This window comes from Mytilus californianus, unplaced genomic scaffold, assembly GCF_021869535.1.
Source record: "Mytilus californianus isolate M0D057914Y unplaced genomic scaffold, xbMytCali1.0.p SCAF_6, whole genome shotgun sequence".
Classification (NCBI taxonomy): Eukaryota; Metazoa; Mollusca; class Bivalvia; order Mytilida; family Mytilidae; genus Mytilus; species Mytilus californianus.
The window spans coordinates 90468958-90496864 of NW_026262712.1; the positions used below are offsets into that span (position 1 = coordinate 90468958).

At 31.8% G+C, this 27907-nt stretch overlaps 3 protein-coding genes across 5 annotated transcripts; 2 read left to right on the top strand and 1 right to left on the bottom strand.

Annotated features, from left to right (window-relative positions):
• The first annotated feature begins 258 nt into the window (after window positions 1-258).
• LOC127705420 (uncharacterized) lies at window positions 259-13232 on the top strand. The gene is made up of 9 exons (XM_052209735.1): window positions 259-431; window positions 3451-3584; window positions 5142-5266; window positions 5916-6295; window positions 7615-7668; window positions 9057-9195; window positions 10717-10832; window positions 11721-11793; window positions 12638-13232. The coding sequence occupies exons 1-9, from the start codon at window positions 420-422 to the stop codon at window positions 12820-12822; spliced, it is 1218 nt and encodes a 405-aa protein (XP_052065695.1). The 5' UTR covers window positions 259-419; the 3' UTR covers window positions 12823-13232.
• Window positions 13030-19594, bottom strand: LOC127705422 (uncharacterized). Its single transcript, XM_052209738.1, has 6 exons — window positions 19380-19594; window positions 17824-17871; window positions 16678-17165; window positions 15787-15894; window positions 14468-14750; window positions 13030-13729 (listed from the first exon to the last, which is right to left on the bottom strand). Exons 3-6 carry the CDS (start codon window positions 17122-17124, stop codon window positions 13494-13496), a joined length of 1074 nt encoding a protein of 357 aa, XP_052065698.1. The 5' UTR covers window positions 17125-17165; window positions 17824-17871; window positions 19380-19594; the 3' UTR covers window positions 13030-13493.
• On the top strand, window positions 19582-27838 carry LOC127705419 (uncharacterized). 3 transcript variants are annotated; one of them, XM_052209732.1, is made up of 7 exons: window positions 19582-19706; window positions 19951-20040; window positions 21656-21704; window positions 22897-23402; window positions 24153-24254; window positions 25553-25841; window positions 26474-27838. In XM_052209732.1, the coding sequence occupies exons 2-7, from the start codon at window positions 19963-19965 to the stop codon at window positions 26683-26685; spliced, it is 1236 nt and encodes a 411-aa protein (XP_052065692.1). In that variant the 5' UTR covers window positions 19582-19706; window positions 19951-19962; the 3' UTR covers window positions 26686-27838. The 3 variants fall into 3 exon arrangements, with proteins under 3 accessions (XP_052065692.1, XP_052065693.1, XP_052065694.1); XM_052209733.1 differs by having other exon boundaries at window positions 19703-19725; XM_052209734.1 differs by lacking the exons at window positions 19582-19706; window positions 21656-21704 and having other exon boundaries at window positions 19952-20040.
• The last annotated feature ends 69 nt before the right edge of the window (window positions 27839-27907 follow it).

The window sequence follows — 27907 nt, forward strand, 5'->3', positions numbered from 1 at the left end:
ATTTAAAATATTTCATGTATGTGGTAAATGTTAATTGTAAAAAAGTTATTACATAACTGGGACATTTTTTTTTCAATTTTGTTTATTTTAGATTTATTAACATGTCATGCATGCATACATTATAATGATGAAAGTACAAGTGAATAACAACATGTTTATAAACGTCATCATATCCTGTAGGGACGATACACATCATCAAACCCTAAATGCGAAGGTGTAAAATCGTACTTTTATTCATGTCTGGTTTGATACACTAATACCCAGCCATTCGTTTAATATATGTTTTACATCATGAAAAAGAAACTCCTTGTTTACAATGACAAATTTCAAATTTTAAACTTTAAACTCGCCTTTTCAAGTGTTTACCCATGTAAGTCTTGAACCGACACAAACGGAAATCAGATTTAAAAGAATTTCAGATGGCATTAGCGGTAGGTAAACATTCAATTTATTTCCGTTAAATAATTTCCAGTAACCTTTCAAAAGGGGATTATTTAAAATTCAATTTATCATCAAATTTACATGTCGGATCGGATAAGATATTATACATAGGTGAACTATTTTTTTAAAAATCACAGCAATATTGTTATAGTGTTAATCATGACCACGCCCGTTTGCAACTAAAAGTTTTATTATTCTCAAATATCTAAAATATCACGGCGTCTCTACCAACATTATGTCGTATTTCAACATATACAAGTAACGTTATTATAAAGGAACACATCAAATTATGTAGAATATATAGATTTTGTCAAATTTTGAATATCTTATCAAAAAACAATAACGACAACAAAAAATAACAAGAATAAAAACGATTGAGGAACCAAATTCAAAACTTCATCGGAATTATTATATCAATAATGACAATTTTTATCATGAACACAGCGCTTTAACCCCGCTGTATTCTGAATCTGCCTGTCCCAACCCAGGAGCCTGTACTTCAGTGGTTGTCGTTTATTGCTGTATATCATATTTGTTTTTCGTTATTGTTTTGTACATAAATTAGACCGTTCGCTTTTTGTTTGAATTGTTTTACATCTGTCATTTCGAGGCCTTTTCTAGCTTGCTATGCGGTATGGTTTTTGATCATTGTTGAAGGCCGTAAGATGACCTATAGTTGCTTACTTCTTACGTCATTTTGGTCTCTGGTTGAGGTTTGTGTCCTTGGTGATCATACCACATCTTCTTATTTTTATGTCAATCACTTTGTTATAAGTAGTCATTTGAGTCAAAATTTTACGACATAAACATGTATTTGTAATTATACATCAAATATATCTTATAAGGTCATATATAACAAGGAGCAACATTTTGATTTCTTGGATATTTCATTAAAAAAAAATCTTCAGTGTATGTAATTTAGTATTATTTAAATTTGTTTCATCAAGAAAATAACTCTATCGTTGTATTCTATTTAAAATCACAATCTATTTTTGTAACAATTGATTCAAATAATCCATCTACACGCTATCATGCATCATGTACTATGTACCAACTTTAGACAAACAGAGTCAGAACTATAGAAAGTTATATCTTTAGATAGCTTAGTTGATCGAGCGAAATGGGCCTTTTTTTAACAATATAAATTGGTTGTTGCCGCATAGTTTGCATGCCTTATTTATACGTGCATATTTCATGCCTTCACTACATGCTGGCACACAAAATTTCACAATTATTTAGTAATACACAAAAAGGAATAACGGAAATACCGTAAAGCTTAAGACAAAGATTTAACCGTTAACAGCATACTCCTCCGAAAAAATCGGACAAACAACATAGAACAACACATTTAAGTTTGAATACAAGGAGATGTGGGTCGAACGTCAATAATAAAACGGCTTAAACCGACATATGACCAAAATAAAGGTAAAAAAAAATGGAGATCACAAAACCGTCTTCGAAAAAGAACCAGTGCCAACACCATGAATCAAGTAAATTGTTAATCGCCAGAATGAAGTCAAAGTAGTGAATCAATTCAACACAGATAACAGTAAAAGATGTGGCAATGCCAAATTCCCAATACACAAAAAAAAAAACACAAACGAAGAAACTAGATTATTTACAGTAATAATGCTAATCTTGGTTGGTGTTTTTAAAAGTTAAAACTAGAAGGCGTTAAATTTGTGTTTTACTACTTATGTAATAAAATAGTACTTTAATGGAAATTTTTGTCATAAACATTTCACGCTTATATTAAAGAAAAAAAAAGATGATTAATGACCTGAGAATAAATAGTTCAGGGTATAAGACGTCTTCTGGAATCTCTTATAAATAATTCGGAATCTGTTGGTATGTCATTGACGTCCACCATACATCTTTGATGCATTCATATGGTCATTCATCCGCAACTATTCAACAATGACCGTGTATCAATATATAATATGGATTACACCTATTAATCTACCCTAGTTGCCCGTCTATCCTTTATCTTCATTTGTATGAAAATATGAAACAACTTTTGTGAGCGTGATCTGCAAATGCACAAAAAAAAGGAACACCCAAAAACCGAGCAAGAACAATTTTTTCTGAAGGATTTGCAGCCTGATTCTAGTACACTTACATAATTTAGGAACTGAAAATGAATGACGATGTATCATTTAATTCATTGGCTTGCTGATATAAAATTATTGCTACTTGGACGATTATTTCTTCGAAGAGTACTAGTACTCCTGCAGATTATTCCTTAAACTTTGACGGTCTCAGTTGCATTAATACTAGAATAATGCAAAACTTATAAAATGTACATGTTATTCAAATCAATAATAAGCACGAAAGTTTTAAACACTATTTAGAAGGATAGAAGTAAGTCTCGCTTTCTCGTGCATTTAAATTCACCTTTATCCTTGATCATCTTTATGATGCTGTTGGCACGAACAATGTTTATAAATGAGCTGAAGCTGTTCCCTTTGAAATGACCAATTATACGATTTGAACAAAACATGACTTGTCCTCTTTTGAACAGATATATCATGTTCAGGCGAGGTATTTGTGAAAAATACACTTGTTATCAACCAATCAAAACCCGTGATTTTAAAATAAGGCGTAATTATGTCAGAAAACTATCTAATGTCTCTTTCAATACAACCGTATCTATATGGTTTGCCTGTCTAGACAATGACCTAGTACACACTATTTTAAGGGGCCAGCTGAAGCCCGCTTTCAGGTGCGGGATTTTCTCGTTTTGTTCTAGTGAAGACCCATTGGTGGCCTTGGCTGTTTTCTGGTATTTGGTCGGGTTGTTTTCTCTTTGACACATTCCCCGTTTCCATTATCAATTTTATGGTAAACAAAAATAATCGATAGTGTATTACCTGAATACCGGGAAAATGTAATATAAAGAATTGGACAGTGGAAACCTCTGACAAAGTTCTTGACATGCCTAGACAACTGTTATTAGGAAATCGTTTACTTTTATTTATTTCGTTTTTTTTTCTTCCAATTTTAATGTAGGCTTTAGCTGCAGGTTCTCTGTCATTTGCAAAAGTACATGCACATGATGTGGAAACTCTAGAGCAGACTGAGAAGTGTCTTGAGAAAGAAATCTGTAGAGAAAATAGGACACCTCCAAAAGGTTCGGTCGCAAAGTATGTAGCTTAAGTTTAGCTTTATGGTAAATTTCAACCTAAAAATATGCGGCAATCAAAAATGAACATGGTAGTAGTCTCTGTACAACAGTTAGCGAAGACACGAAACTAAAACAAATACAAAAAGCTTCTACAATGTTACGATGTAATTACATACAGACTCAAGTAACAATGAATTATGTTCATCCTGCAATCAGCTAAAAATTGTGTGCACAAATAACAGGTAAACAAATAAATTCTCCTGTTATTCTACTTCTATGTTGAGCGAACAGTACTGTAAAAATTCACGAATAATGTTCAATTATGGGGTACTTTTCGCTATTCGAGAAAAACTCATCCAAGATACTCGTCATAACTGAAGGAATTCATTGCATCAAAGGCAACTTTCGAGAATATAAAACTAAAAGCTAAAGCTTCAAGGTTAAATTGCAGAGCAAGACAATATGCTGTAATTTGTCGGAAAAATAAACGTATTTGTATTTGCTACCAAACAGGAGAAGACCTCGGCGAGCCCCTTTTCCTATTTCCAAAGCTCGCAAAAATACATCATATATTTTGCGACAATGTACATATATACATATATAGCAAAAATGATTATATTAATTGAAATTACAAACATTTACTTACTAAATGTAATGGAAAAGAAAGGACAGTGTGTATCGATTCTGACACAAAACCACTCACGTCTTTAACTTATAGTAATCCTTGACTTTTTTCTCAGTGTTAAAGACCTTACTTTGACGTTGAGAAGACAGAAAAAAAGCACCGTTCATTTGCTTTGTGCTACGTCAAATGCGTGATGGGACTTACTGTCCGTATTTAATACATAATACCCCATTTGTTTTCTATTATATACAGATTAATAAATAGCCTTTTTCCATATCGGTCCTGATATCACCCCGAGACCCCCATATCAGTCTGAGACGTTAGTCGAGGGCTAATATTGGTCGATGGATGATACCCGGGTCGATATGGAAATGTACATGTATCAATATTTTTATCATAAACTACCAATGGACGAACGAACCCAGGCTGATAACCCCATATCAGCCCGACCACGTGACGTCACATAGGGTTGATATGGGTTATCAGCCTGGGTGTGAATGTGAATTCATGGCTAGTGTACTTCCGCTCGTTACACATATGCAAAAACTATCATATTAATGCTAAGTATATGATAAATATACATATATACGCAGAAAGAATATGAGGTGACCGTTCTTGAGACAAAAAGATTATAAAATAACAAGAAAGTCTTATAACAAGTATATTTGCTAATAAGCAACTTGACAGTAACTGAAAAGTCTAAAACGTTAAAATGCACAGCTCATTTCAGACGGCTTAATTTGAAGCGAACTAAACGTTCATACTTACAGATAATCAAACAGCCTCACTTCGAGTCCGCTTTAGGCATGATAGGCGTACTTTTCTATATATTCGATATAGATGTTTAATTTCTTTAACAAACTGTGGGACAGTAACCAATTAGCTTCTAGTACTAGATTGATAAATTCATATGACAAGAAGTGGATAAGAATATAATTTTCTTGTTTGTAGGATTAGACATCATGGCGAGAGATTTCTTCACAGTAAACAAGTACTAATGGTTGTAGTGATACTCAACATTATTGACTGTATACTGGTGATGGGAGAATTAATTTTTGATATACATTACCTTGTTGGTATGTAAAAAAGATCATTGATCTCCATTAAACGCGACTTTTTTTCGTTCAAGGTGATTTGTCCTTTTTCAATTTTAAGTTTGTTTTGAATATCACTGATTTACCAGAAACCAACACATGACAATAAATTTGGTCACATATATTTCATAGATATCAAAGCCTTTTTCATTCGTGTCTAGTACGATGGATTTTAGCCTCTTTAATATACCCTTTAACACTATCTTTCCCGAATCCCTTCTGTCGTCTATAAATAACTTCTGCACAAATCGCCGGAATATTGGAATCTATGACTATATGCTTTTTTTTCTAACTTGGAGCTATGTTCGAACCTGCCTAAACATGAGATATTTAGGTCTACGACCGTCCGGTTCGATTATTCGATTTTCGACCATTTGCATTCTTAAAGTCGGTTGTAGTAAAGTGGAAGGGTTCAGGCTTTTTTATGCTTGGTATTAAATATTTTCAAATTTTTCAGACCCGATCAGTCTGAATGAATATAAAAGAAAATTGCCCAAATGCTATCAAAATAAAAATATGAAAGAGAAAACAAAGTGTCACTTACAGGTCTGATGACCATATATCAAAATCACCTTGAATACTTGGTTGAATTCAGAACATAACTTTGATTATCATTTTGTACTATTTGTAGATGTTTTAGAGAAGTCAGAAAAAATATCAGACAGTTTTATGTACAAAATGGAAACCAAGTATCCAATTGATCTTGGAGGCATTGATGATATCTCAGATCTTTATGACAAAATCATGCATTCGACAATTCACTGGAATACGTCTGAAGCCAATCTGAAAACTGTGTATGACAATGAAAGAAACTTGACATACTTAACATTAACAGGCAACAACAGTAACAGCTTAAATATTCGTCATAAACGAAGAACAGAGAAAGATAGCCAAAAAGCTTCAAACACAAAAAGACGCAAAAAACGAAACAAAGAGCATACAATCGAAGAAGATATTGCTCATGGCTTTCATAAAGCTAGCATTACAATACTGGCCATCCTTGTGGTAGAGGTACATTAGTTTAAGATAACATTATTTTACTGTGTTAAGTGTTTCATACTCGGCTTTTTGATTTAAGAACTAAGTCTGTTTACACAATTTTAAAATAAATTTACAAAAACGAAAAGACCGCGATCCCAGTAGAAAAGTTTATTCTAACATATGAATTACAACTCATTTTGATAATGAAATTAATGTCTTATAAAAAAATATAGTTTGTATTAAGTTGACTTTTGATGCCTTACATTTATAACTTGTACTCATTTTTTAAGAAGCATATTTTCAGACATGCATTTTTCAATACAAAAGGTATATCTGAATGGAAGATCGTAACTACATAAACTGAAAAGAAAGGAAAACAAAAGGAATGACATGTGCATATCAATAAAAGAGCAATTATTTGTTTTTTCGCTAGATTGACAAAAATACACAATTTAAAAGACATCTATTTCACTTTGAAAACGAGTATTTACATCATAACTCATTAGGAGGGTAAATTCACGAATGGCCCAATATTTGTGTGGTTTCTTCGTTATGGAACTTATTGAAATTATGTACACTTAGTATAAGTCAGCCAAACGCCATCTTTTGAAATTTCCCTATTTTTTAATCTATTACTCAAGCTAAGCTTCGTATTATGTCAATGAGTGCTTTGGTATTACATTCAATAAAAAAGGACGTGACTGCTTATTTATACATCTCTCAAGCAACCAAAATGATCGTCCGAATGAAAGAAATTAAGGTAGCCATACATCTGTACCTCAATACCCATCATATTACTTGTTCTAAGTATTTCATTATGGTGTCGAAAATACTGGATAGACAACTACTAATTGCAGAGGTCAAAGAACTTTCATTCGAAGGTGTTTAATGTCTTTTGGTTCTTACAATACAGCATATGATACAAGTTTGGTTGTATTTATTCATATAATCATTCATGAACAGAGCATAAAGTTTTAATTGAAACTGTGCTATTTGCGCAGTCAAGTTGCATATACCGTATATTCATTTGTGATATTCAGTCAAAATTGTGTGTGGTCACTAAAATTACATGAATCATAGTTGTATGAAACTCGTTTTTCTTTACACCTTCCTTAAATTTGCATGTGATGCAAGTCCAGAGTATCCGTTAATGTTCTAGGTTCTGAAAGAGTCATATTACCCTAAACTTTTTAAAGTGTTTATTGTTCGTTTTTGTCTTTCCTTGTATGTCCATATTATTTTATTTTTTTGTATTTGTCCAATGGTTCATGATTTTTCTACAGAACAGTGGTTCGATATTTATTACAAATATTGTATTCATAATGAAATCCATTTACCTTTTATTTTAGACAGGGTTAAAGATGTTCTGCTTAGGAGCACATATGTTGGAGAACAAGTTGGAGGTATTATTATATTATAGCATATTAATGAGTTAAAATGTATATAGAATTATTATTTACATTCCTTTAATCTAAATGCAAGGGTTAAGGGTAGTTTTAACAAATAATCTGACCATTGTCATTTAAGTATACTGTTTGACATCTGGAGAAAAAAATTTAAATCTACATCACAGAAAAAGGAAGAAAATATACCAAGGGGGATATTAAATCCACAAGTGAAAGAAAAACCTCACCAAAAGAAAAATGACGAAAAGACAGACAACAGTGCACAAATACTACATACACAAAAAAGCGCGGAGTGAACTATGGTGCTAGGGAGTTAATTTTCTATTAATGGCACCCATCGTATTGCTCTTGACGACCCCATATGCAGGTTTGGCTAGAATGTTGATAACAGAAATGGAAAGTTTACAATCGGAAAGTTGAAATCATTTTTGTCATAAAGTTAAGTTCTCAAAAAACCTTCACATCGTCTGTTTTTAGATGTAAGTCGGGATATGAATCAGGCGTATATTTGTGGTTCCTATAAATTATTCTAAGTTCAAAGGGGTGGTTGCAATCTACATAGTCGCTAAACTTTGTTCAGATTGTTGTCTGCCATATTTGTTTTCATTCGTTGTTGTACTATTAATCAACCATTGGTTTTCTCTTCTGAATTGCTGGTTATATCCATGCATTGTATAGCTTACTTAACGTTTTTATTCATTGTCGAAGGCCATACGGTAAAATGTAATTGTTCACAGTTTTGACCTTTTGTCTATGAATATAGTTGTCTCAATGGTAATTATACCACATCTTCCTATTTCTATATCAATTATTCAGTTAGAGGACATTATGCATATAGAGAAAAGTGAAGTTTTAGGATAAAGCTAGTTACATTTCATTCTTAAAGGGAAGCTCCTGTATGAAGTCCGTCTTATATGAATAAAAGAACAAATCGTCAAGAGGAGTAGCAGGTTTGTCATACGAATGATGTAATGTTGAAAAACACGCCCACCAAACATAACAAAACAATGTTTTCAATAAAAAAATTAAGGACACTTTTTGTTATAAATCATTACAAAAATTATAGTCTTATATATTTATGTGCAATTAGTTAATCTAAATTTCGTAGGATGAATCTGCCTATATTTTCAATATGTGCATTTAATATAATATCCCCATTTTGACATATTTTTGTCTTATTTTACATTTAACTAAACATGGTACAGGATGTCTATAGCAAAAAATACTATATTATTTAGTTTTAGTATGTGACAAGGATTGAATAATCGGAAGTTAATTTTAGTATACCATCTTTTAAACTATTGCAGATTAAAAAAGGTGATGAACATTTTCTTTTGTGATAAAATAAGTTCAACATTGTTTTGTTACTTCTTTTTTATTAACAGGTGTTTGATGGTTTCATAGTTTTTGCATCGTTCATCCTGGACATTGCATTCATCAAAGGAATAACGATGTACTCAATACAAGAGTTTGTCTTCATATTGGCATTTTTAGTCCCATGGAGAGTTTTGAGAGTTGTTAATAGTAAGTAGAATTGGAAATTAGATTATATTTTGAAAATATTTTATCAATAGTATGTTTATGTTATCACACTGGTTAGAACCATCCTTTATGAAATAAATATGAAGGTTGTGTCCTTCTAATTTATTGACGGAAATGTGGACCAAATGACATACTCAAAATAACGAAAGATGACAACCTGTAGTTTAACATACAGATATACACGATAAATACACACCTATACTATATGAAAATTTCTAGATCACCCAAATATTAACAAATTGCTACTTTATACAAAAAAATATTAGTATGCCATGGTGCAGTCGAAAAAAATGTCAAAGATAGCAGAATTACAACATGTCAGACGCACGTTTCATCTACACGAATAGCACCAGGGGCGCTCGATTTGAAGTTGAACAGTTTGAAGGCCAAATTAATACCGAAAAAAAAAAAAAACAGATCACACCATGGGCCAAACAAGAAATTGTGGAATGACAATCACAACCAATTAAGCAACGCAAATTTCGGAGACCGGGTAGACTGATCTGGAAGGATAAATACAGGCAACAGTAGTATACCGCTGTTCGAAACTCATAAATCGATAGAGATAAAAACAAATCCGGGTTACAAACTAAAACTGAGGGAAACGCATCAAATATTAGAGGAGAACAACGACACAACAAAAACACAACATTAAAATGTAACACACACAGAAACGAACTATAATATAACAATGGCCATTTTCCTGACTTAGGACAGGACATTTTAAGAAAAAAATAGTGGGTTGAACCTGGGTTTGTGGCATGCCAAACCTCCAGTTTTAATGGCAACGTCTAACTCAGCACCAAAACGACAACATCACATAAACAGTTCATTTTCTATTAGTGCTATCCGTCGTGTTGATAACACAAGTAAATTCTAGTAGTATGTCGAATTCGTTGGATATTATCATTAGATTATGTCTACAAGAAATGAAACATTTCTGCTGTTATATATTACATAAATGTTCTATAACTTGCAATAAAAAAAAGTCGTGCTGGTGTTTTATTTGTTCATTCGATTAAAAACTGATAAGGTCTACCCGTTTATGAGATAGGCAATCAACTGAAAAAAAAAATTAACAAAAAGACTCCGAGAGGTCAACACACAGTTTTTAACAAAAGACAGGTATCTATGCGATATGTGAAGCTCTGAATCGTCCATTACTTTTGAAAGTTGTAAATTAATTAAACAGAACGATCAAAGATCTGCCATGGACACCCTATTATCCAAAAAAGGACAAACATTACGATATGACGTACGACAACTACTGACGAGGTCATGTACATTTTGAGGACAATCAGTTTTCAATCAAACTAATCATAAGTAACTTTTACAACTCGTGCTTTAACATGGAATCCAACAGTTCCAGTAATCGGCGTTTGTGTGGCAATTTACGTGTTCCTTAATCTCATGGTGAAATGCCAACGAGACAATCTTATCTATCAATATCAACATTCATGTATTATGAAGTTATCTAAATTACTTAGATTTGTCTTTTCTCAGGCCTCATTGTAGCAATCATTGATCACGAACATTTCCGAATGAAGCTTTTATATAAACAAAAGAAACAAATATCAATACAGATGAAAGACGCCAAAAAGGAATTAAAGTTATATGAGGTATGGTTTAATAAACACGTACTAATAAAATAATTACGCCTTTAAGATATGTTCTAATAGTGTCCATTTATGCATGCTAGTTTATTGATATGTCTACAAACGATCATCATGAGATCACTTGTCGATTGACTGTCAATATTCCTGTCTTGGTACATGTTTCCAATGACAGGAGAGTTGGAATTGACACTAACTTGACAAACTACGACAGACAACCTACTTGTATAACAGTGATTTCATTTTTAATTGTGTATTTTTTTGCTTAAAATTTATCTGTAATTCTTTGAGAAGATTTTCGATGTTTCTTGAAGCAAGCATAGACAATTTTTATTTTGGTTGAATGAAATCATATAGAGGAAATTATTTATCTGGGACAACAGATACATGAGAATATGAGATTTGAACATTGGTAAAATGCTCTTTGACTATTACATCAGTTTGTTCTAGGGATGTGGTCTAGCTTGACTAAAGTGATGAAAAACACATAATATTTGCATCTTGTGTAGACAAATTGGTACCGTGAATGACGATATACAAAGCACAAGTAAATTTGAATTCAGTTTTTCAGATGATTGATTCATATATACTGTGTATATGAAAATAAGGAGATGTGATTTGATTGCAAATAGCACAATTATCCACCAAAGACCAAATGAAACAAATATCAAGAACAGCGAGTAACCGCACGGCTTTCAATATTTCATCAGAACTCAAAAATATAGTAAGCTTTTGCAGACCAATGGATAACAAAATGTGAAACAATTCAAAAGAGAAACCAATGGCCTTGTTTAATCTAATAACATTATCAGAAAAACAATTTTGTAAAAAAATCTGTTAATTTGTTAATGTAAGATTACAGTTATATGATTAGAAATTGCTTTATTTTTTAAGAAAAGCTTGCAGTCTGTTGAACAATTATGTCTATGTGCTGGGATACCAGATTATAAAGTCAAGAACTGTTCAGGTTTGTAAAATTTAAAACAGTTCCGTAGTTTTTCTCTGTTCATTAAATTGTTGAAATAATTTGAAACAATACGGTTTTTGTTCAATGGCATATATAGCCTTAGCCAGATTTGGCAGAACCCTTTTGAACTTTTAGATTTCAATGCTCTTCAATTTCGTTATTGATTAGGCCCTTTAACTGTTTCGAGTGCCACTAAGGGTTTTATATAGACCGATATGTAGTCGTACTAATATGACTAAGGCTGACATGCTGACATAATTTTTCTGATTCATTATTAAAATCCATATTCAAATGTCTGTTTAAACCACATCGACATATTTGTTTTTTAATTGGTATAATAGAATGCTTGGCCTATCCGTTACCAGACAATGATAAAGTATTCTATTGGCATAAACAGTTTTCTTAATAATCAAAAGGAGATATACTCTATCTAATCATTTCAGTCACTTTATTTCTAAATTACATCGCTTATGAAATTTAGCGTAATGTAATCATTTTATGATTTAACTGCAAAATGTTCATTATCATGATTATATACAAAACAATTGAAACAAAACTGAACCCCTTTATAATTTACGATTGCGTTCAAAGCATTGATTTCCTAAAAATGTAAAGATTAAAACTAGTGTTTAAGGGCAAAACAAATATTTTTTCATATATTTTCTTTTATTTTGTCATTTACATATTTCACTTCACTTAACATTTACAATTGGAAATGGGACACTTGTCAATATTGTATTTATTTTGAATGGTTCAATTCATATAAACCCGTTAGGAAATATCTTGAACAAAAAATGTTAAGATAATATTTGTGTATTGAAAATGTATACATATGTGTTTTTAGCTCATCTCAAGAGCAGAAAAAAGAAAGTTATAGGATCATGTGGGTCTTTACAACGGATTGTTACTTTCGAAGCTGAAGAACGTACACCTATGGTTAAAGATTATGAAAATAAAGATGACAATAGTGATACCTTTCAGTTGGAATCTAGTACAGCTAACAGTTTAGACGATGTATATAGACCTTGATATGTGACAATATTAATATTCTACCACATGACTGCGTAAAAGTATAAGTTCACACCATAGTAACTCGAAATACAGATACTTCATAGGAATATGTTAGCATAGAATGTTTGCACTTTTTTCATAAATGCAAGCTGTGTTACTATGAATTCATCAAACATGTTATGATTCCTTCAAAACGGTCAAAGTGGGATAGAAATCCAGGGAAAATTTGCTATCTTTTTTAATTTGATATAAAATTAAACGTCTATTTCACAAATGCTGTGTCAAACAAGTAAACATTTTCTTTGTCGTCTTATTTTTTACAGAAAGTTTGACACATAAATGTGTTTCTATCTTTTTGTATAATACATAGTTGTACGATATAGTATTTATTCACAATTTATTGTCTGTTTGAGTAAAATACAATATAAGGTGGTGGTTGTTGTTTTTTAATATCTTATGAGTGATGTATAGCAAAAAAATGAGTTAAGCTTACATTTAACTACAATAGCATCAAAATGTACACGAAAGTTTTTATCTATATTGAAAATTGAATTTAAATATTGCAAATAGAATGTTTATACTGCCTTTGATTGTTTGAAGCTGTTTAACCATTCCAAATTGAATCATCGGTTGTGTGCCTTCGAGAGTGTTGACGACAGCACATCAAACTTTGATACATTTGTTAATGATTAAATATTTTCGTCGAATCCAATCCGTCCAAAATTCAAGGCAATGCCAAAGGAACTATAAAATTCCAATATAGTTTTGTTACCTAGTGGTATAAGAAGTTTTTGAATGCAAGTTACTGCTTCTGGTAGCTTAGATTTTTTATGTGTCTTGTTAAAATCCACTTCCATAGAAAAGTCGTAAGTTGGCACGTCATCCAGACCAGTTATGAACTGAAACAACCTTGATGCTTCCTTGTCTGTAAATTAAGAATTACGATTATAATACGATTTAAAAAAATACCATTATTTTTAACGATGTAAAAATGAAGGGATGTTGGGTGTCTGCCAGTGAGACAATTTTCCACCAGGGAACAAATGACAAAGATAGAGCATGAAATTTTAATAATTTTGCAATTTCAGAGGCCAAATAATATATCTTCTCTTATCTGAATATATTTATTGAACCACCTTACTTGTCCTGTGGAAATTTAAGTTGTTAAACCCGCCCCCTTTCCTTATTAACATTTTGCAGATCAATTGACTTGGAGAACTTTTATTCAATCAAAGACATTATTTTGCTAACTTTTTAAGAACACTTCATTAGTTTTCACGTGTGTGCATGTCGTGATCATCACATAATACTTAACCTCTCGTAGGACTTAAACTCACCCTTTTTCGGTTGGTAAATATTTTGTATTTTTTTTCTTTGTTTGTTTGTCTTTTGTTGTCTGTTGTTTATCTTTTATCCCCATTTTGCATATTGTTGTCAGTCCTTATTCGACTTAAAATTCTTGATTGGCCATTTTTGGATTCTTAAAAGAGAGGTAAAAAATACCAATGGGACATTCAAACTCATAAGTCGAAAATAAACTGACAACGCCATGGCAAAAAAAGAAAAAGACCAAAAGACAAACAACTGTCAACAAAACACCACATAAATTAAATACTAATGCTGGGAATTTGATTATTCTTAGCATAAATAATGTTCAATATACCCTCTAGATCATCGAGGCACTTCAAGGTAAACTTCTTTGCTTTTTCTTCATCTGCGTTTCCTGTTTCTAACACATGCACTTGAGGTGTCAATTTTTCTTTGATGAACTGAGCAGTTGTAACACGTTTGCTCCGAACAAGAAGCAAATGTTCAAATTCAGGTAGTTGTTTAACTTTGTCTAGAAACTGGAGACAGTTAAGACCAAGTCTGATTTCGTTTAACGATGTAGATCTTTTGTCCACGAGGTCCCACTGCAGCAGTGTTTGTACATAGTATAACCTGTTGTCGAGCTGAATTAAAAAGAGAATCTTGTATATTAAAGTCACGTGAGCGCCATATTCAATACAAGAATGACTTGTTTGTAGCAGATCTTTTAATCATTAAAATTTCTCTTGATTAAAGTTTTGAATGTAAAGGACTAAGAATGGTTCTTCTTCAATGATTCACTTATTTTGGAAATTAAAAAATTAAATTGCAACTGTCTTGAAAAATGTTGGAATACCAAGACATATTAATGCCTTCAAAATGGCTACTCTATACATGTTGATGTGGACATTCATGAAAAATTGGGGTCTGATAGATACATTACAGGTAGAGGCAGAAAAGGCTTCTTTTCTAGGTACTTTTGATGGCGTGTTGTCTCGACACGACAGAAAGATGAGTAAGCATGCCTTTTGCAAATGTACTTCAAACTTGTACTACAAATCTAGAACTGTAAGTTCTGTAGCAGTAAAATAATATTACAGGTTGCACTTTGTAAATACAGCAGTTTCTCTAACCACGCCTTTTTTGGGGAGATATTTAATATTCATAGATATGTTTTTGTTTACCTACTGGTTCCCAGATATGATCTCTATGTTTCATCTCATAGAGACACAACTTGGGAATTTTAGCAGTATAAATACTCATGGATGGCGGCCAAATTGATTTCTGAGGAAGACCTACAGTGAAGGGAGGGTTGTACAGAATTTTAGTATAAGTTTTAACTTTTCGAAGTTCGAGGCATATAAATATTGAAAATATGCCGCACAGCCCTTTGTTTTTACCTTTGAAAAAAAAAGTAGTGCATATGAACTTTCCATTCTAGGATATAATTTTCTACGAAACTTCCTAGTAAAAATGGCACAATTTTTGACGTAAAAGGAGTTCCTATGGGAAATTGCGTTGTCAACATTTACAGACAGTATTTAAGCAGTTGTATATTATTTATGTGAACTACCTGTAAAATAATTTTACTAAAATGAACATATGCAAAAACAGTGTAAAATACATTTGAATCTTAATTCCGTTTGCTTTTAGTGTTATGATACCTTTACCAATACGTATAGTGACCATGTCTGTACAAGACCATCCACAGTTGTCCATAAATCTCTCTGTATCTTCTCCGATTGTTCTGTTTAACTCTTCCTGGGAGTCAGCAGCATTAATCTGTTTTTACAATTTTGATAAATATTATAACATTAATAAGATTTCAAATACTCATTTTTTCAGTTTATTTACTTGTTAAATCATATTAAAAAAAAAAGAATGAATAACATGATTTTTTTTCAGAGATTTGATTGTTAAAGCACACTTATTACAAAATATATACAATTTAGTACAAATAGCAACAGATAAAAATTCAAACAAATTCATCACATACATGTTCTTAAGTTTGACCTGATCTATACTCAGTATGGCATTGAAATAAAGTTTTGTAATGACACAATAAAGGAAAAATTGGTTTAATGGCATCAACATTTTATCAAAAAAAATAAATGAATAACAGCTCCTGGGAACAAAAAAATTACCAAGATGTTTTATCAACAAATTATTCAGTGGCCTTATTATATTAATGAAACTAAAGATTTGTTGAAAGGCTCACATATAAAGTAGCTAGAAATAACGCTGAGCATTCTTTATAAATCGAAATTTATAACAATTGGGCCAAATCAGTCTGTCATTTAGGTGGCTTGTGTGTTGTCTTTTTTTTCATAATCCGCTATAGCTAAATCGTTCGTGCGGGTGTTCGTTCAATCGTTTTGTTCATATCTACATGTATGAAAGTTTCAGAATTTCACTCCTGGTTTTTTGGGGGATTCTTATTTCTCAATCATTAGCTTCTTTGATACTGTTTTGTGGTTTGATGGTTTTTCTTTTCGTGTCTTTTTTAATAAGGTTGTCTTTCCTTTGACATGTTTTGATTATGTATCATCTATATTATATATATACCTTATCAATATAATCCTTCAGATAAGAGTTTACGATGAACAATGTACTTAATTCATGCTCATACTCTCGTCCACGAAAATAACTCAAAACAAATGGCGGGAAAAATGGAAATCCTTGGCCACCATGTAACGCCGAGATAACAATTGTCTTTCCAAATCCATGGAAAATTTCCCCGGCAATAGCAGCCTTGTTGTAAACTGGTAACAAATATCCTCCTTGCCCTTCGAACATATTCAAATCTGACTTTTTGAAATCATCCAAAAGTAAAGTGAAAAATTCTCTAGTTGGTCCCCCAAAGTCCACTACCCTTTCGCCACGTCCTCCAGAGGTAAAGTTTACATCAAAACGGGAAAACTCAATTTTGGGTGTCTTTATCAAGGGTAATGCTACTTTTCTCATCTGTGCTCTATCAATTACTAATTCTTTCTTCCTATCTGTTTGTAACATCTGTAGTTCTTCAATGATCTTCCCAAACTCATTTCGTGGTACTAAAATATGAAATATCAAAATATTTACTTGTAAAGGAACCTATAGCTACAGTGACGTATATAATTTCAGGCAGAACTTACAAAGACTGGTGTGCAAAACAATTTCAAATGCACGAATTTGTTGGTATTAAGTGTGACAATAAGGCTTTTATTTCTATGAATCTTATTAAGTTATTACTAAGCATTCAGTAAGAATTGGTTGTGGTAGACAATTTTCATATTCTTGATATGTGTTTTTAGAATATGTTTTAGCGTGCTTTTAAATATGAATAATTGAAGTGATTTGCAAAGTTTAACGTAAGTGAGATACAGTAAACTAATAAATATAGATTTTAACATCAGTAAAGCAACTGCAGGTGTCACAGTTTAGAACTGCTAATCCTCCAACATCACTTGAGTTCAACGCAGTGTTTTTCTGGTTTCATGTTATTCAAACTTTAGCTTTTCTGAGTAGTGTTTGTGGGCGTTTGTTTGTTTGTTTTCATATTATTTCTTTTAGTCAGGGTCAATATTATAACTGTCTTATATTTGTTTTTTGTTGTTTTTTGTTAATCTTTTTTGGTCTAAGTTTGTATTGACAGTTGACATCTGTTGTAAGGTATTGGTTCTTATATTCTAGGTTGAAAAGAAAAACGTAACAAAATTAACTTATGAATACCTGTTTTTGTTACTGCTTTTGATTTTTCTCTGCTCCCATGTTGCTGTACTAAAAAAAGAACCAGAAACTACTGTAGGCAATAAGAAACTAGCCTAATAGACAGCTTCTAATTTTCTTATTACGCTCTAAACATTTCATGTTTTGATTAACAAATTTGTGTACCTGATGGAGGTTTTTTTCAAAAAGTAAGTTGTCGTACATCTTGAAATCGGTATCATATGTTTAAAATAAGAATGACAACGGAAATTTCTGGATAAAACATTAAAAGGGACAACAGGAATGGCCTTCATAAGCGCACATTACAGAGGACCACATTGAAGTTGTTACCTCTAAATGTACATTATATCCGTTTAAGAAGCTTACGGTCCTAATTAAGCATGGACAGATACATTAAATCTAAAATTTTGTTAGGAACTGTTATGATATATTATCGATTCAAAGTAATGAAATAATGTTTTAGAATATTACGTTTGCTCACATGCGTTTATTATCAGCAAAATAAAATTGTAAGGACTTTGTTGTGAGGACTTTGTTGTGAGGACTTTGTTGTGAGTAAAGAAAGCATCACATGCATAGTAGAACTTCATTTGTGCAAACAAATACAAAACAAATAATAAAACCCACACCGAAAACAACAACAATAACAATGATTATGAACATAATGATAAACAAATATTTTTCTCGTTCGTACCAATTGTAACATAAGCCTTTTTTAGTTGTAATATAGATGTTTCAGACAAGTGTCAACTCGATTTAAAACTTTTCTTTAGGCAAATCAATCAATCAGTCAATGTTGTCATGACTTAAACCTCGTATCGCCGTTGGTTTTCGCTCCTTTAATGCTGATATAATTAGCCGTTTCAAAAGCTAAAGGACTATTATGGATAATTTTGTTGTTTGTACTCCAAAATGAAAATAACGTCACGTAATTGGTTGAATTGCCGTTGTTTCGGACAATCAAACGTTTTGATGTACGCTTTTGGAAATATTACCCAGAATACATTATATTCTAAAACTGTGAATGTTCTGATAAAGTTTGTGTAGTTTTGAACTATTGAGACTGACTCAAATAACGCTGAGCTACTGAAGATTTCTTTAAAATGTCGATGTCCTATTATCCAATAAGGCGCTGCTTGTATTCAGTGTATCTGGTCACACAGTGAGAAGCTGGTGCTGCAATCCAAAATTCTTGATGGCCTGTTTAATGGAACTGTCCAGTCAAATGTTTGGCCAGAAGTGATTAACAAAGAGAAAATATTCCTGCTTACTATCAATATCACGTGATATTAGATACATGCACATGTATGAAGAGGTCGTACCTTCAAGCACTTTACTATTGAGCCGTGAGACATTAAAAGTATACATGTAACATGTTCACAACCATAGCCAGTCAGTATTTATACAATTGAAATTAATAATTGTCTTCTATATATCTGATAACAAAAAATAACGGTTCCAAATTCCAAGCATTTTAGCTTTTTCATATTTTCAATTTCTACTATTATAATGCTTGATAGAAGATTTTTCTTTTAAAAGATAAAAAGCTATATACATACCTGCAGAATTTACCCAGAAGTTACTTAAAGGTTAATCTTTGGAGCTTTCATACCAGCCGAAAAGTCAAAAACGAATATTATTAAAACTGATTTATGTGACTTTCAAGTATTAATATCAAAACTTTCCTTCTAAATTATAATGCAATGCATATATTGCCAAGTTTTAAAATATAAACGAGATCAATCAGATGATTTCATAACTCTGAAGAGGTCTATGTAATTTAAATATCTCTGATATATCTATATATATATATATGTTTTATGTTGACGAGGAAGTGATTACTTCTTTATGGCTGGTTTCCAATAAATTATAACTAAAAGAAACAGGTGAGTTAAACGTTTTCATGTAAATATTTGTATAAATGTTTATATGCACGGTGAAATGTATCCCTCGCATTACTAGTTTCTGTAATGACACATGAATCAGTTGCATTTACATAAATTTTACGCTTTCAATCGTTTTTCTACGGCCTCAAACTAATTATAAGTAAAACAAACATTTTAATATGTATATAACAAAAATGAACCATGTTTAACTTGCGTACAAAAAATATTTTTATTCTTTGAACAGGGATCTAACGCTATGGGGAATAAGGAGAGTAGTCTAAAATTAAAAAGTGGTACATCGTCGGAACCAAACGCCAGCAACAACAATATAGAGGCAAGTATTACATGCAAGATAAGGTTATCTAGTGTGAATGATTCCATTGAACAATGAGTTACAACCATACTCTTGGAATATTTTACAGAAACATATATTTGTTAGTATATATACTTCAATAAACGGCAACTAAACAATAAAAATTACCCATTAGACATCTAGGGAACTCAACAAAAGACAGATGTGTAAACAATATGTCGCGTTGTAGACCGTTCAAAATCAATAAAAGTTGTGCATAAATAAAACAGAAACTAGCAAAGATTTCAATTGCAACAACACCCAGTTTTCCCAAGGGAAAAGCTTCAAACAAGCAAAAACCAAAACCAAATTAAAATACACTTTAATAAGAAAACCACTAAATGCTCATATCTAAGACACGGTATATGATTGCACAGTTCTAGTATGACTATAACATAATCGATATTATTATATAAATAACACAAGGTATTTGCATGATGGTTTCACTTATACAGGTAAAATTTTAACCCGGAAACTACTCTGGTATAAAGTTTAAGACAAAGAACACTTGAAATTATCATTTCATATGTTATTTTTTCACCATCATGAATTGAGTGGTCGTTACAGTAATTATTTTCCCAACTCACTAGTTAGGAGACAACTGTAATTGTAATTTAAGCTTGGCATACGTAAAACGTATATTCTATCTAGTCTTGATTTTAAAATGATTTTTTTCTGAAAATTTTAAATACACTTGACAACACTTAATTTCCGGCTAGTTTAATCTTTACATTTCAAGTTTTAGATGTTTCTGTTGTGAATTGAATGATAATTGGTAAATATTTTAAAACAAAAAAGTATTTATGCAGCATGCGAAGAGGGGATGATCAGAAAAAGACACCCGATCTACCTTACCAGCAATATTTAAATTGTATTCACATCATTTGCAATTTTCGGAAATTTAAATTGTATTCACATCATTTGCAATTTTCGGAAATTTAAATATTGTGAGTTTCATTTCAAGTTGATTTACACAACACCAAAACAGAAAATAAGGATGATGCTGTACTATCGATTAATGAAACATAATCTGTACACTCACTCGAGAAAGAGAAAAACCATCACACATAACATACTGTAATGGGCAATGAAATCAAACAAAGACTATCATAACTGCACAAAAACTCATTGTAAAATACAGAATCAATACAAACATTTAGACATGGGACACATCAAACTATTTGTTAGATATCTAGCCAGGGAAAAAATCATGAAAAGGGCAAAAAAACAAATAGTCTACATATTAACAATTTCGATAAACATACTCACTGTAAGAGAAAAATGTGCTGTTATACACATAAAAGAAAGTGATAGCGAAGAATGTATAACTACTTGAATAAATGAGCAGATTGTGACTAATAAACTCGTCATAGATAAATGGTCCTTTGAAAAATAGCATTATCCATCTAAGGTCAATTTTGCTTGAGAGAGATGGAATCCTAGATTCTTGGTAATATTCATATCAATAAACGGCGAATTAAAAAAAAAAGATTCTTTTTTATATACAACAACTGCAAAAACTGTGTTACGTGAAACACAGATTACTTTTTAAATGGTGACACTTGTAGTATATCTCAACCTGGTAATTTTTTTACAGAACTTGCTACGTAACGCCATTAGAATAGCATATAGCATTCCAATTGCAGGTACGTTGCTTTGCTTTTGATTCAGTTTTTGCAGTGTGGTTTGTGATATTTTATTTTTATACTGGTGGCGGTGTTCTTTTTCTATATTCGAAGTCGTGTCCGTCTTTTTTCTTTAAGAGATTGTTTTCCATTCAAATTTTCATATTCTGTCATTACCCAGGGTAAAAGAATTTGCATGTATCAATTTCCTGTACCGATGTCTGTCTTTCTCCAATTTTTTAACTTCGATTTTTGATTGGCCTTCTTATGTAATTTATGTTTCCTCATAAACTGTCCCATGCATATTCAATGCAGTATGTGTCATGTTTTAAGAAAGGTCTTTTTTTTCTATATTTTGCCTAACTTTTGAGGGAAATTTATAAACAGAACGATTTTAAGAAAGAAAAATATCTGCATCGTTATCAGAAGTAATGCGTTTTTTATATTTTCTTTCCTAAACTTGCATCACAGGTCGTGCGATGTCCTTTTAATTCCGCTAAATATCAAATTGGTCAGGAGAGTATGTAATAATCGTCAGTAAGGTTTTACTAGCTCATTCTTGTATAAAATGATATAAAATTGCATTGAATTTACAATATAGGATTCATGATTTGCGGTTATTCAATTGAAAAACACGTGACATGTGAACGGAAAATGGTATATGTTTTCATCGGCCAATCAGCCACCAGTTGCAAAAAATATTTTTTTTGTTTTAGTATCTCACCCTTGTCATTCGCAGACACCAATGTAATCCCAAGAGCTCTGAAATTGTCTTCTTTAGCAGTCAAAATTTTAACTATGTCGATTTCATCACTAGCATTGTAGGAAAGGTTGTAAATGATTGGTCCCTAAAATAAATAGTTAAGATCATGAAAACCTTTCAAAATTTTGTAAATTGTATTGATAAATGAACAAGTAAATATCTTATTTAGACACTTTAGTGCAAAGAGATCATTTGCGGTTAAATGATTACATTTCGACAGTTTTTGCAGCTTTGAACTAAATTCAAGAAGTTTGAAGCCGTAAAACAAATTGTAAGACAAAATTAAGAAAATATGAATACTGATGTCTGATATACTATTGTTTTATGCATATCTAGTGTAAGTTATTTGATAGATTTTAACTGTGAATGCAAGGAGTTAAAAAAGTTGTCTGGTCGTAAATTCTCCATTTCCGAAAATGTACGTTTATTGGATCTTCATTTCAATTGCAGATTTATATGTTTATCGTGACGAAATAAAACCTTTGATTGACAAGATCATTGGTAAAAGAGAAAGCATGATCAGTATAAAAATTGACAGAAATAAAATATACGAAGAAGCAACAGGTCGATTTGTTGGGAAAGTGAAACAGCTTGCTAAAATTAGCAGTCCCATGCATGAAAAACCTGTGATCACATTCAATGATACCGACGTGTTAGACGTCGATGGAAGTGGATTCCGAAGAGAGTACTATTCGGTATACTTTCGAAAATGCATAGCTAATCTTTTTGAAGGACAAGGAAGACAAATGTTACCAAAGAAAGACTGCACCAAAAAGGATGAGTTGAAAGCTCTTGGGATAGCCATCGTTGAATGTGTTTTGAATGGTGATTGTGGGTTTCCTTACCTACACAGAGGAATTTATAAAGCTATAATTGGATGTGATTCTGATGAAATTGATCAGCATTGCAATTTAAAAGATATTCCGAACGGCGAGGTTCAAATGGTTGTGCAGCAAGTAAGTTTAAGGCTTCTCCCAGTCCAATTTCGTGCTGATGCCTGTTCCTCGTGAAATTTATACATAGTGACAGTAACACCTAAATGAATATGTTAAGAATTATCATTTACAGTAGAGTATGATGCTGCAATCTAGGATATAGCATATAGAAAAGATTCAAGGAGTTGACTTAGCTATATCACACTATAAGAAGCTATACTCCAAGTTGTTCAATGTGTCGGATTTAAGTGATTTCTATTTCAAAACGTTACGAGAATTAAAAGATTTCTAAAATCAATAAACATGAACAATTCTGGTATGGCTGAAAAAAAAGCCTTAGTTTTTCTTTCAGTTTCAACAATTACTATTTTCATTTCCTCTGTAGAGACAAGATAACTCTCACTGTTGTTATTCAAATACATACAAATCAAATAAGTCTATAATCAAATCTTCAACTAAATCGGTGCTGTCTAACTTGAAATTAAGCTTTAAGCATCTAATTCGTGTTTTTGACATACCGTATTAACATGTTCCCCGCTGCTAGGGTCATGTCATTTGTTTTATTAGTATAATTGTATAAATCATACTTTTACAAATAACTATTATTTTTTTAATTAAAGTAGAATTTGTATTTTTAATAAATTAATCATACAGGGTTTTAGTCTAGTTATGCATTTATATGTACGTGAAATTTTTATATATTTCCAAGAAAAACATAAAGTAACGGCCTTTTAAAACATTAAATTAGTTTTGTGAGATTTATTTTTACAGATAAACGATGCAAACACTGACGGAGAAATAACCGAAATTCTCGCTAGCGATTTAGCCTCCTTCATTAGCTATGTTGGATGGCCAGTTGGACAAACAGTAACGGTAAAAATGCTATTTGGTTATTTTCAATAAATAGATTTGATTGGCTGTAATTACATATATTAATTTTGATATCGGATATGTTCCTTATGTCGTAACTACAATACCCTCCCTTTTCTGCTTACCCTTCCGGAGTACCTGAGATCACCCCCAGTTTTTGGTGGGGTTTGTGTTGCTTAGTCTTTAGTTTTCTATGTTGTGTCATCTGTACTATTATTTGTCTGTTTGTCTTTTTATTTTTGGCCATGGCGTTGTCAGCTTGTTTTCGATCTATGAGTTTGACTGTCCCTCTGGTATCTTTCGTCCCTCTTTTAAACAGATAACACTATAAAAAGGGCTATTTCATAATACATTTAAAAAAAGAGGCAGAAGATACCAAAGGGACAATCCAAAATCATGTCGTGAGAAAACCGACAATACCATGGTAAAAAGAAAAAGGGACAAAGAGAAAAACAACAATCTACAAAACACAATACAGAAAACTGAAGACTGAGCAACATGAACTCCGCCAAAACCTTAACTAAGATGAAAAACAACCATTCGACTTCTTCAAAATCACAATAAATAAGTTTTATTGCAATTGACCAATGCTGATATATCGTTTTACAAGATATACCTAAAATATCGTACGGATATGTAACACATGAAAAAATTCAGATACAAATACAGGGGAGAGTATTTTATAGAGAGCACTTTAAAAGCTTATAAACTATAGCATACACTAATAAACGATAGAATATTAGAAATATCGGAAAAAATAGATTTACTGGTATAACTTATATTTTGGAATTGCGCACGATCATGCTTGTCTCGGGCAGCTTTTGACCTTTTTATACACTAAAAACGTTGAATGTTTACTGATTCTTATATTAGTCTATGAAAACACAGTCTATTTACTAGTAACTGTTGAAATTGAGCTATTGAACGAGCTTTCAGAAATTGCGACTTTTAAAAGATAAACACTTTGTGTTTTGTTTTAATTGTATAAGTTGTTTTTGTGCTTAGTTCCAATCTAATGAGTCAAACTCTTTTCGACATTTTTACTGTTTATTGTTGTTGCTGTGGTGCTGTTGCATCAGTAGTAGGACATACTTTAATCACCAATTTCATGAAGAATTAAAAAAATGCGTGAATGTTTTTCTTCTCGGTTTTTACAAATGAAACTTTAAGTATCTTTTAAGAGTGAATTGGTGTCTCATAGACATAAATTCGAAATTTATTTCCGTTATTCATATTTAAAACTCCAAATCATCTATCAACAAATCTTACACAGTGTCATCAAATCAGAACATATTTTTTAGATGACTAACCGACATGTGTTGCTGCAGTATATACTCCGATGGTTTATCATAGACCACAGACAAAATGAAATAGACCAGTTACGTCACGGTCTCAGCTATATGGGATTTCTTGATGCCATTAAATCAAACGACTGGTTTGAACCTTTATTTGTTTACTCAGAACAGTACAGCATTACAGCAAGATACATGAAAGACAAGCTAAACCCAGTCCTAGAAAAACTGGAAGCCAAAACTGAGAAGGAAATTAACTGTGTAAAGTTTGCTAAAGCTTGCATTGATTCCTTAGATGGTACGAATAATAAGTTTGTATGGTTTTTAACTCTGCAGATTGTGAGATGTTATAATTATTCAAACATGAATGTGTCCATTGAAATTTGTACAGGGTTAACTCTAAAGAGTAATATTTTGTTTCATATTTTAAAAATTATTTCCAAATAGCAAAATATTCCTGTATACGTTGTATTTCTATCCTCAGGCATTGGTTGCATTTGCCTAATTTGGCACACCCTTTTGGAATTTGGTATTAAATACTATTCATATTCGTTTTTTCCTTAACCTTCTGATTGGTTTGACTCGAGTATTTCTAGTCTTATGTAGATGAATCGCGCCTCTTGTGTTCGAAATAGTAAGCCTGGTAGTGACTTTGAACAGATAGTATTCAAATAATTGAAAAAAAAAATAAATATTCAAGCTGAAAACGCTATCACTTGGACACAGTTTTCCAAAAGAAAAAATCCAAATATTTTACAGGGGTGTAGAAATATCGTCATCTATATTTCTCTTAGCAGCCGTGTTTATGGGACGTCTGTTTGAATTGCAATTGAACGTTAGGCAAACAACAACTAAAAATAAAATACACAAAGAGGTAGCTGAATTGATAGTTTTAATCTTCAATACATATGTTCACAATTTCTGTTTCAGATACACAAGCCAGATTACTTTTTGCCTTTGTCACTAACCTCAATGACCCACCATTAGAGGAAGAATCTATGGAAATCATCTTTAATACACAAAACCCTGATAGACTTCTACCAGAGAGCTATACATGTCTGAATAGACTTCTTCTTCCACTGGGAAATAAAGATATTAACCACTTCAAAGAATCTTTTTTCAAGGCAATAATGGAACAATGATACAGATTTCTGACATACCAAATTGTTTTTGTGTTTATTTTGTTTTTCACTTATTGTTGTTGCATGCACGAATAAAAGAGAAATCAACTGTGAATTTCCTTAGACAAAAGAATGTTATACCACTCAACACAACAGAAATGAGAGATTACTATTTGGAAATCAAGATCATGAAATTGAAGGACGACGAAAACCATATCAGTTGAATAGTTGCAATTAATTTAACGTATAATACTGATTCCAGAGCGCACATGTAATTCGGGGATGTTTTCAAAAAGTTACGCTCGATAACCAAATGAAGGGAAATTTTGGAAGAAAAAATGTTAATGACAAAAACTTAAGATACTAATCAGTCTTAAGACAACTCTTTGTCGATTTAAACTGTTAGATCATTTGCCTCTTATCGTTAACAATGAAATGTTTCATTAATATCCAATTTCACGGCAGGCTTATCAAAGCTTGAAAATTGGTGAAATTTGTTATCTATTACTATGAGGTCTACTCATAGATATCATGGACATTAAAGCTCACAAATGCTTTAAGGTGTGAAAAATGTGTATCAGAACGGAAAAAGGATCTTTGTAATATTAATGTTCAATTACACTTTCATAATTTGAGTATGTTTTTGAAAAAGTAATGATTTATTGCGTTTTATTAAGGCAAAATGTTGAATTAATTTCAAGACTTCACAATACAATACAATCATTGTCCGGTTGTGTCGGTTCATTTAAGAATTGAATGCTTCTTTTTGTAAATCTATTGGGGTGTAAAAGCGTTGACCAAAGTACATTTTGTATGAAGCGTGGAAGCGCTTCATTCCAAAAATGTGCGCACGGTCAACGCTTTTACAACCCTATAAAGTTACTAAAAGAAGCATTCAATACTTATAATTACATTTTTTGCTGGGAACATGAAAACACGATTTCTATCAAGTTTTTCTTTTATTTACCTGTGCACTTTATTGTAGAAGCTAGTGTCATCATGAATTTTAAATTTCATTTTGAAATGAAGGTTAATTTTAGAATGACGCGGGATTGCTGTTAGCCAATCAAAATAACGTATTATAATGAAACATACATGTAATGTAATTATATAAGATTAACAGACCGGTTATGTTCAGTAGATAAAAGAGAATCAATATAAGTATTAACTATGATATTGATATGTCCTTAACTCACAGCTGATAATTTTCCTTTTTTCCCAACCTAGCATGTATCTTCCTAAA